At 41.3% G+C, this 12,066-nt stretch overlaps 1 protein-coding gene across 8 annotated transcripts in view; it reads left to right on the plus strand.

Annotated features, from left to right (window-relative positions):
* Positions 1-11,791, plus strand: part of tafa4b (TAFA chemokine like family member 4b) — a 159,311-nt gene extending 147,520 nt beyond the window's left edge. For all 8 annotated transcript variants that reach the window (XM_061923810.2, XM_061923812.1, XM_061923809.2 and 5 more), the window contains 2 exons: positions 2,866-2,990; positions 11,273-11,791. In XM_061923810.2, coding sequence (XP_061779794.1) covers positions 2,866-2,990; positions 11,273-11,284 — 137 coding nt within the window. In that variant the 3' untranslated portion in view covers positions 11,285-11,791. The remainder of the gene's footprint in view (positions 1-2,865; positions 2,991-11,272) is intronic.
* Positions 11,792-12,066: the final 275 nt, after the last annotated feature.

Genomic DNA, 12,066 nt, shown 5'->3' on the forward strand with positions numbered 1-12,066 from the left:
ATACTTGCCAGCCCTCCCGGATTTCCCGGGAGACTCCCGAAATTCAGCGCCTCTCCCGAAAACCTCCCGGGACAAATTTTCTCCCGAAATTCAGGCGGAGTTGGAGGCCACGCCCCCTCCAGCTCCATGCGGACCTGAGTGACGTGTTGACAGCCTGTTCTCACGTCTGCTTTCCCACAATATAAACAGCATGCCTGCCCAATCACGTTATAACTGTAGAATGATCGAGGGCGAGTTCTTGGTTTCTTATGTGGGTTTATTGTTAGGCAGTTTCATTAACGTCCTCCAAGCGCGGTAACAACACACAACAACGGCAGTCAAGTTTTCGTCTACCGTAAAGCAGTTCGTCTGCCGTAAACAGCAATGTTGTGACACTTTTAAACAGGACAATACTGCCATCTACTGTACATGCATATGTGACCCACCCATAATGTGTCACATTTTTGTGTTGATTTATTTATTTTATTTTGTGGTTTGAATTTGTTTTTGGAGCTGTCATTACACATTTATCAGTATTCACATTGGTCAGTAGGGGGCAGTAGGGCGTTTCTTCCCAATTGAATGCTATCACCTGCAGACCGGAAGTGTCTTGTCATTCTGATGAGAACGACCAGTCTGTGAACAATTGAAACGTCCTGTGTGCTTTTTCCTCCTGTATAACAGGTTAGTTTTGGTGAATCAACCCACCGAATAATATCCATGTGATCTTTATAAGTTTAAGTACACATTCTGATGGTGGAGCCTAACTCTAAAGTGTTTGTGAGTTGTAGTTTGTATTTGTGAATCAATCCAGTGTACAGCTGCAGTAATCAATACAAAATGGCGACGTGAGTACGCAATGTTTATATAGGAACTTCTGATCCTAATTCAGACTCCCAAATTAGAGCTCCCGTTTTCTTATTGATTTTATAATGTATATTTGTATAATGTGTGTGTTCTGAAATAGTGACAGAGAATAGAACAAGGATGGACAATTCAACCTTTAACTCAACAATGAGTAGAGGAGTGTTATGTGTGTGTATATGTGTAAATAAATGAACACTGAAATTCAAGTATTTATTATATATATATATATATATATATATATATATATATATATATATATATATATATATATATATATATATATATATATATATATATATACCTAGAATTCACTGAAAGTCAAGTATTTCTTATATATATATATTTATATATATACTTATCTATATATATATATATATATATATATATATATATATATATATATATATATCTTAACCCCGCCCCACCCCGACCACGCCCCCCGCCCCCCACCTCCCGAAATCGGAGGTCTCAAGGTTGGCAAGTATGGATATCGACCTCAAAAGCAGAGACCGCATGCACCAGCTGCTAACACACAACAATGGTAAACAAAAAAAAGCTGTGTTTGTGCTGTGATTACTACTATAAGCATTATGGCAACCCAACTTGGGTTGTCTTTGACTAAGGATTTTTGCAGTCGAATATCATTCGTTAGATTTTGCCCAAAGTCGACGATCAGTCAAACCTATGGCGTTTTTTTATGAGAAAACAGATGATGACGATATGTCGAAATGTATACTGACTGGTCAGTAGATGTAAGTGAAGTCACATGGATATGTATACAGTATGTGTATATTCCAAGTTAATCAAATATGCTTATAAAAGGAATAAAGTGTTTTAGTAAACTGAACTAAACAAAGGTCTGATTTGCAACTTTTTCTACCTCAAAAAAAGGCTAAAACACAGTTTCTGGGGTTCTCACTTTGGCACAGCACCAAGAGGACATCAAACTTGACTAAATAGAGAAAGTAAAAGCTGTAAGAAAGTTTTTTGTATGTGAACTAGTGGAAGTACCATTACCTTTGCAAAAAGAGCACTACACCTCCGGGGCGAGGTGGTGTGTGGGCCGCGTCATGTCTAATTTCCAACGTGGCTGACAGGGTGTTTTGGCCAACAAAAGACACGCGATGGCACGGTGGGCTTCGTGTCCCAACAAGCATCGATCACGTACCCCATGTAGAAACATCCTCCCAACACTATTAATAAAATGTTCCTGTGTGCAGACAAATTGATTATAAGGGAGATTTAATGCCAGACAATATGACTGTGAGGTTGATAGTCGAATCCAACTTCTCTGAATCGAATCTCTGACTATTTGAAGACTTGGTCATAATGACAATACAAACTTATATATATATATATATATATATATATATATATATATATATTTTTTTTTTGCTGCTTTTATTTATTTATTAGATGCCTTTTGCTGAATATGCACAAGCACTGTTTTTAATTGTATGTGATAATGCCTTTTATACTGTGTTTTGTTTTATGTACTGTATGTGATTGTATGTCTAATTGGACGTTGGATTCTGCAATAAAGCTTGATTGACTTCTGATTATTTGAGCCTGTCATACATTTCTCAGTCAACTAACTGACACATTACTGCCACAAATGGTGGAAAAATACATTAAACTGAGTACCGCTGCCGCACATATGGACCATGCTGAGAAACATATCTTTTTTGGTGGCTCACGGTCCAACAATGGACCCCGGCTTTATGGTTAGGAAACATTGGTCTAATTAATGACCAGTCCAGCCTGTACCTAACCTTTCTCCGAGTCACAAGTCAGCTGGGATAGGCTCCATTCCCTCAGCGATTCGTCAGCATAGATGATAAATGGATGTAAAGAATGTAAAGCCATGCTAGTGATTAACATTATTGTGCTAGTATTCTCATGGCATGCTAGAAAAACTGCCTTTATATTGCACCATGTCCTTATATTATGTATTGCATCATGTTGTTTATTCATTTATTTCCTGCCTTGTCTTTTCAATTTCCTTTTCCTATTCGTCAGCCTCCATTGTAATCCAGAAATGGTGGTGCCAGATGCATCCATGTATGGACGGAGAAGAATGTAAGGTCTTGCCTGACTTGACCGGCTGGTCCTGCAGCACCGGCAATAAAGTCAAAACTACAAAGGTGAGTGTCTGTCAGTGTTGGGTTAGTTACTGAAAACCAGTAACTAGTTACAGTTACTAGTTACTTTATTTCAAAAGTAACTCAGTTACTAACTCAGTTACTTACACCAAAAAGTAATGCGTTACTGTGAAAAGTAACTATTTAGTTACTTCTTTTTTTCTTCTTCTTTTTTTTAAAGCTCCCATTAATGCCCTTTTTGCCTTCATTTCAGTACTGTTATTGCACTGGAGAATAATACAATCTGTTGATCAACTTGACATACATTTTTATTTTCCTTTTAACATAATTAATGAAAAACAGTGCAACATAAAAAGGCATTCCTCCTTTCTTTAAACTTGGACCAATGACCATAAATAAAAAACAAGTTAAAGTGCAACATAAGAAGGCACATCATCTTCCTTGAAACATAAAGGCTGACATCTGGAGTGATGCTGCTCTCTTCCACACTTGGAGCCATGGATTGTAGAATACTTGTTTTCAGTGGCAGGATCATTGACACAGATGGTGAAGTTTCAGTGCTCAGTAGAGATGGAACACTTTTGAGGGGTTTAAGCACCTGGAGGACCTCACCTGCCACTCTCACATCATCATCAGACAGGGTGACATTTGTCTTCAGGGTGTTGTGGGTCAATGCACAGTATATAGCTGCCTGCTGCTCCAACATATCATAAGTGGAGTTCCACCTCGTTGGGACATCATGTATGAGCAGGCAGCTTTAGCATTTCTTGCTTTGTCTTAAGCACATGAGCAGCTGTTGTGCTTGGGTGGAAGTAAGAAACCTTCCTGATCCTCCCAAAGAGGCGCTCCATCCTATTGACTGAGATTCCCTTCTGTGATGCCAAATTCACTACATGTGCAAAGCACCTATCTGTGGTCCCAGTCCTGCCTCATTCTCTGTAATTATTTGATTTTTGGCATTATCACGTGTGACTGGGATATCTTTATCTTCCAGTCCTCCACTGCTTGTGTCAGTACCTGCGCAAGGTGACTCTCGTAGAGGGGGCGTGTCTTCTCATCTCCCACTCTGCTGTGATGAAGTGAGCGTTTATAGTTCCGCTGGACGTCCACCCGTCTGTCATGAGCGCAACAGATGATGCTCGGGATAGTTCATCCACAACTTTTTTCTTCTCCTGCTCATAAAGATCTGGCACAATCTTATTGCTGAAGTGGGTGCGCGACGGGATGTCGTAACGTGGTTCAAGCACGTTCAGCATGTGTTTAAAACCCTCGTTTTGCACAACCGAGTCTGCACTTATAAACACACCGATTCAATGGCGGGGGCGTTCAAGCTCCTCCGTTACTCCGCTCGCCATGACCACGCTGTGTGTGGACTGAACGTGCCAACAACTTTTTTTCCCCACACCCACACCCACACACACATAGACCGCGCCTCTTTTCTTCTCTCCGGCTTGTGACAGAGGAAGATTCAGAAGAACGACACCGCAGCGCTTCTGTTTCTAGCCGATACTACATCAAAAGTAACGTAAAATAACGCAGTAACGCATCATGTAGTAACGGTAACTAAATTACTGAATAAAAAAAAATAACGCGTTAGATTACTAGTTACCGCCGAAACTAACGGCGTTACAGTAACGCGTTACTTAGTAACGCGTTAGTACCAACACTGGTGTCTGTGTTTAAATTGTATTATTCCAGTGATTACTATTGCCCTCTTCTACTTAGATTTCTGAAACTCTGTTCAAATACACTAGTTTGCGTTGCTTTTTCTTTGGCTTTATTTTGGGATGCTACCACAGACATGGGCAAATAAGATATGACGGAAGTCAGGGCTCAGTATTGTCAACACAAAAGTGGCATAGGGACTTCTATCATTGCTGCTCATGGCAAAAGTGACAATAATAATAACAGAAGTACGGAATAGCCCGGAAAGTAAGACATATTTTGTGTAATGTGGAGAGACTCAAGTAGTACTTACCTAATGTACGTCAGTCATATATCAGCGGGACCCTGAAATATATTCATTAAATTTCCATCATTCTTCTGGGAAGATGAAATCATTCTTAACATAAGCAAATCAGAAGTGATCATGTTCAACTGTGCACAATTTCCCCCCGCTCTTTTAAAGGGGAACATTATCACCAGACCTATGTAAGCGTCAATATATACCTTGATGTTGCAGAAAAAAGACCATATATTTTTTCAACCGATTTCCGAACTCTAAATGGGTGAATTTTGGCGAATTAAACGCCTTTCTAATATTTGCTCTCGGAGCGATGACGTCACAACGTGGTGTCACATCGGGAAGCAATCCGCCATTTTCTCAAACACCGAGTCAAATCAGCTCTGTTATTTTCCGTTTTTTCGACTGTTTTCCGTACCTTGGAGACATCATGCCTCGTCGGTGTGTTGTCGGAGGGTGTAACAACACGAACAGGGACGGATTCAAGTTGCACCAGTGGCCCAAAGATGCGAAAGTGGCAAGAAATTGGACGTTTGTTCCGCACACTTTACCGACGAAAGCTATGCTATGATAGAAATGGCAAGAATGTGTGGATATCCTGCGACACTCAAAGCAGATGCATTTCCAACGATAAAGTCAAAGAAATCTGCCGCCAGACCCCCATAGAATCTGCCGGAGTGTGTGAGCAATTCAGGGACAAAGGGCCTCGGTAGCACGGCAAGCGATGGCGGCAGTTTGTTCCCGCAGACGAGCGAGCTAAACCCCCTGGATGTCTTGGCTCACACCGTCAAGAGAAGAATATCGACCCGAGCTTCCCTGGCCTGCTGACATGAGGGTATGTCTACAGAATATATTAATTGATGAAAATTGGGCTGTCTGCACTCTCAAAGTGCATGTTGTTGCCAAATGTATTTCATATGCTGTAAACCTAGTTCATAATTGTTAGTTTCCTTTAATGCCAAACAAACACATACCAATCGTTGGTTAGAAGGCGATCGCCGAATTCGTCCTCGCTTTCTCCCGTGTCGCTGGCTGTCGTGTCGTTTTCGTCGGTTTCGCTTGCATACGGTTCAAACCGATAGGGCTCAATAGCTTCAGTTTCTTCTTCAATTTCGTTTTCGCTACCTGCCTCCACACTACAACTATCCGTTTCAATACATTCGTAATCTGTTGAATCGCTTAAGCCGCTGAAATCCGAGTCTGAATCCGAGCTAATGTCGCTATAGCTTGCTGTTCTTTCCGCCATGTTTGTTATAAACACCCATGGACGGGTGTTTATAACGATGGTTAAAATCAGGCACTTTGAAGCTTTTTTTAGGGATATTGCGTGATGGGTAAAATTTTGAAAAAAACTTCGAAAAATAAAATAAGCCACTGGGAACTGATTTTTAATGGTTTTAACAATTCTGAAATTGTGATAATGTTCCCCTTTAACTCGTTTTGGAATGGTGCCACTTAAATAGATAAAGCTCAAGTACTTAGAGTTTAAAGACCAAAACGTAACCTTATCTATCTTCCATCAAAAAGCCATCTAACATTCTCATGATGTCCTCCCCCAAAATATATAAATATATTACTTTCAGCTTGATTAACATTTGACGCTACTGAGATAGTCCTTCATCTTGAGCCCAATTGATTTTTTTCTTTGAAAAAATAGCTTGTCTGAATTAATGTCTGGTAAACAGAGACTCCTCACAACTAGATGACCTGCCCTTCACATTACACAAAAGTCTATCTTGGGAAAAAAAAAAAAAAGATTTTCACCAATCTTTGGTACACACTGGACAAGTCGCACCACCTCATCGCAGAAATAATGGCATAATAACTTAAAAATACATCTGCAATTTCAGATTGTTTTCTTTGTTTTACTTTGGTCCAAAATTGAACAAGCACTTTCTGAAAATGTACATATCAGAAATACTCCTGTATTCAAGTTAGTCGAAAATTCTGAGGGAAAAAATGGTGCAGTTACAAAAACACCATGAAGAACACAATGAACTTAGACTTTGTCTCAGTATTACGACAAAGCCATTAACCTGTACTTATCAAATTACAGCTCAAAGAGGCAAAAGTGACTGTTTTTACTAAACTTTTGTTTTGAAGGGCGAATTGCAAACTTCCTGTTGATTTTTGCTGAACAATGTCAGTGTATGAAATGTAGGTCTAAGTGTGACCTACATATAGGTTTTTGTTTCATGTCTCTACGGCATTCCTACTGAGAGTTAGAGGCAGTTTTGTCTGTGTTTTCTTCCTAGGGGGTGCTAGAGCGCAATTTTGAGTTTTGGGGCTAAGTTTTTTTATTAAAACGCAATTTTCGCCAGTCCTGATGTGTGTGTCAAATTTGGTGAGTTTTGAAGCATGTTAAGGGGGTCAAATTACAGCTCAAAGAGGCGGCAGAATAGTAATAATAAAACCTTACAATTACAATAGGGTCCTCTGTCCCAAAGGGACATTGCGGTCCCTAAAAATAGTGCAGTAGGGAAGTGTACAGGAAGCAGAGGAAGAGCTTTGCAGCATAGAGGTACAAAGCACAAAAGTCAAGCATATGAAGCATCCTGATTGGCAACCAGGAACAGTGGTGTTCTGATTGCAAATCCGGGACAGGCAAGGAAGCCAGTGCCCACACAGGAGAAATAGGGGCAAAAAGGAGGCAAACAAGAAATGGAAAAAATATTAAGAGCAGTGGACAGGAAATAAAACTAAATACTAGAAACGAATAACATTGGTCATGAGAGATCCTGAAAAAGAGTCTCAGGAGGTTCTATCTGCATCATCACTGGTCAATATGGGAAGTGGAGAGGACACAGGATATCTGTTTTGAGGCGATGTACATTTAATAAAAAGATTTATCGAATTAGTTGTCAATGTGTAAAATATAATTTGCGTCAGTGATGACTCAGGCGTGGGCACGTCTGTGCACGGTGGAATAGGGAGAGCAGGTGCACTTTCACAGGTGCAAGGAGAAGTTGTTGAGAGGGAAGCCACACAGGCACCATAAGAGTAATTGCTGAAGCAATGGAATTACAGCACAACATCTGTCGCATTCATTAGACTACATTATGTGACTTGGGCCTTCTGTGGAGGTTTTACAATTAAGCATCATAATTTAGTTGGTAAGTAGGATATACTGAGGAACTGAGACACTGCTGGGCGTAGCCAGCCAGAGGTGGAGAGTTTAATGACCGCGGGCCATTCAACAACTCTGGGACCGATCGGACAATTATCCTGATTCTGTTGACTTTCTGCTGCATTTCTGTCTGTTTTGTCATTCCTACTGTGTCACTAACTGATCAACTGAGAGGGGAAGAGGAGCTGAAGGGCTGACTGCATCAGTGGACATTCATTTGCATTTGCAAGGTGATTTGAGATCAGTCAGCTGTTACTTGTGAGACTCTGAGGCAGATGTCACTGGCGACTGTCGCAATGAGACATCGATACCATGGCAACCGTTTGCATGACCCTGGTCGCTCGCTCTCTCTTCCTCGTTATTGTCCTGCACTTCTCTGTCCGCTCATGACCTCCCCTCCCAGCATCAACATTGCATTCAACATGATTATATGTATTTGTTCAGTCTTCTTTACTTCCACACAGCGTCAGTGAGCTGTGCAAAGATGTACAGATTGTGTCTGACCACAGAAACACTAGTAAATAAGTAGCAGCTGCAGGATAGCACATCATAACAGGCCTGTTTCACTTATCTACTGTACCTGTGGACGACAGTGACAATTAGCACTCATTTTTTGCAGATAAGTATGCAACATTTCTGTTTTAAACAACTGTTTCTAAACAATGACATATAATAGAATACAAATCGATCATCATTTTTGAAGAAATATTGGTAATTTTAACTCAGGGGCCGCATGGAGGAAAATCTATTTCCAAGTGGGCCGGAGTGGTAAAATCATGGCATGATAACTTAAAAATAAAGACAACTCCATATATACAAATTACTAAATAAATACAATAGATTCAGTTCGTTCATGAACCATCTAGTCTTTTGAACAAATTTGATACTTTTATCAAAATCAGAATCAGATGTACTTTAGTAAACCCCGAGGGGAAATTATGATGTTTAGCACAATCCCATTCAAGAGCAGACAAACATTAAAGGGAGACAGAACAGGATCGCTGACGGGTCTGCCAACTTCCGGCGCCCCTTACAAAAAAGGGAAGAAAAAAATAGGGGGGGGGGTAAAAAGAAAAAAATATTCAGTCTAAGCCTGGCCCACTGGAGAGAGGGTCCAGACTGAGGCCAAGGAAGGGAAAAAAAACTCATAGCCATAGCGTGTGTGTAAGAGGGAAACATCAAAGGACATTAAATACATTAAAAGAGCACAGCTAATTCAACCAGCTGCCACTCCAGCAGTGCAATTTCTACATACAGCTACAAAAGTAAAACAACAAAAAAAACAAAAAATAATTAACCAATAATATACACTATATTGCCAAAAGTATTTGGCCACCCATCCAAATGATGAGAATCAGGTGTCCTAATCACTTGGCCCGGTGTATAAAATCAAGCACTTAGGCATGGAGACTGTTTCTACAAACATTTGTGAAAGAATGGGCCGCTCTCAGTGATTTCCAGCGTGGAACTGTCATAGGATGCCACCAGTGCAACAAATGCAGTCGTGAAATTTCCTTGCTCCTAAATATTTCAAAGTCAACTTTATTATAAGAAAAGTGAAGAGTTTGGGAACAACAGCAACTCAGCCACCAAGTGGTAGGCCACGTAAACTGACAAAGAGGGGTCAACGGATGCTGAAGCGCATAGTGCAAAGACTTTCTGCATAGTCAGTTGCTACAGAGCTCCAAACTTCTTGTGACCTTCCAATTAGCCAACGTACATTACGTAGAGAGCTTCAAGGAATGGGTTTCCATGGCCGAGCAGCTGCATCTAAGCCATACATCACCAAGTCTAATGCAAAGCGTGGGATGCAGTGGTGTAAAGCACGTCACCACTGGATTCTAGAGCAGTGGAGACGCCTTCTCTGGACTGATGAATCACGCTTTTCTATCTGGCAATCTGATGGACCAGTCTGGGTTTGGAGGTTGCCAGGTGAACGCTACATTTCGGACTGCATTGTGCCAAGTGTAAAATTTGGTGGAGGAGGAATTAGGGTGTGGGGTTGTTTTTTCAGGAGTTTGGCTTGGCCCCTTAGTTCCAGTGAAAGGAACTTTGAATGCTCCAGGATACCAAAACATTTTGGACAATTCCATGGGATGGCACTTCAAGTTCATATGTGAGTAAAGGCAGGTGGCCAAATACTTTTGGCAATATAGTGTATATTGCGCACACACGATTGCACCATGCATAGACAAGCAACCAAACAAAAACATAATTTCAACACCCACACACACTGCGGTGGCCTCTGCGGTGTTCCACGCCAACTTCTGCTGGGGTGGGGGTAGCATGGCCAGAGACAGGAGCAGACCCAACAAAGAAACCAAGGTAGCCGACTACACCCTCGGCCGCCCACTAACTTTTGGCCAATGTCAAGTCTGCATGGATGAGCGAGGATAATTTTATGGAATTATATTTAAATAGCCCTGTGGAGGGGGGGCGTGGCCTGCGGTCCTGCAGCGAGGCGGGGTGTGCCAGGACCGGCCTCAAAGTCAGCGACAGGTGCGTAGATGGCCCAACTGGGCCTTGTTATCTAATCACCTGTCGCTCTGTATAAGCAGCAACTGGGAGGAGAGACGTGGTTGGAGCTGGGGGAGAGTGATAGCCCGACGAACATTGACAAAAAGACGACTGCTGAAAATCAATTGTGGAAGCTGCCTTCCAGTGGGTCCTCCTGATTGCCAAGCATTTCCAGGCGAGCCCGTTTCATTGTTACAAGGCAGTTTTTATTCTTAGTCTCTTGGTGCTTTTCAGCAGTCGTCTTTTTGTCAATGTTTGTCGTGCGCTCACTCTCCCCCAGCTCCAACCACGTCTCTCCTCCCGGTTGCTGTTTATACAGAGCGACAGGTGATTAGATAACAAGGCCCAGGGGGCCATCTACGCACCTGTCGCTGACTTCGAGGCCGGTCCTGGCACACCCCGCCTCACTGCAGGCCCGCAGGCCACGCCCCCCTCCACAAGCGCTTTTCTCTAGAGACTCAAATTGCTTTATATATAATATACAGAACAACATTGATTTAAATTTAAAGATAACAAACTAAGAATCAACAGAAGAAAGTTCATTTAAAGTTCTAATCATACCCTTTCTATGTTATCCTTCTCTCTGTCTGTTGCAGTCGTTTATGCAAATGAGGCGATATGGTCATTTAGTAACTTTTCCTATCTGAGGATTTGTCAACACTGTATTCAAGTAATCCAGTGTCAAATGATTTGCTATCATCTGTTCTTTTGTTACAGGTGACACGATAACAAAAGCGCTACTTGATCAAGAGGAACCATGGAATTTTCCAAGTGGAATGACAAATTTACATGTACAATGGAGACAAATATGATCACACACCAACACAAAATGCATCCTCTGTAGATGACGTGCTTGTGGCTATGGTGAGGGGACTACAACTTCGGAACACCCAGGGTACAAGTGAAATGGAATAGACTCTTATTTTGAAGCCCTGTGGATTGATCGGGACGTCAATTCTTAAGCATTTTCAAAGTATATCTCTCAACAACACATTGGTGGATGAGTGCGACGTGCAACACAAGATGTACGTAGACACACATTCTGTCCTTTTGTTAACATTTAGAGCCTCTATACTGGAACAAAGAGATATCAGCTCATAGCAAATTAGCATCGAACTGCTCTTGTGGGTCAAGTCACCGCCGCAAAGACTGTTTTGTGCGAGTCAATTTGCAGTTCTAATTAGGAATTGCAGTGTACTCTAGGACCATAACAACATATTAAAAATTCATGTATGATATTTGCACTAGTTGGAATCTTTCGGGAATGTTTTGTTTTTCCACAGCATCACTCTGTGGAGGTCATAGAGAATTTAAAAGTGCAACTTCTTGTAAAAACCTGACATTTAAAGAGTAGATAAATATAGGAGTAAATGATGTCTCGCCAGGTTGAAAATGTGTCATCAGCTGCAATATAAACTAGCAAAGTGGGATCATCCCATTTTTTGTAGTTCTGTGACATCTCGAATGCCCTCTGTTGAAAAGGAGACTCATAAAAGGTTGATATTGTAAAT

This window comes from Nerophis lumbriciformis, linkage group LG28, assembly GCF_033978685.3.
Source record: "Nerophis lumbriciformis linkage group LG28, RoL_Nlum_v2.1, whole genome shotgun sequence".
NCBI lineage: Eukaryota > Metazoa > Chordata > Actinopteri > Syngnathiformes > Syngnathidae > Nerophis > Nerophis lumbriciformis.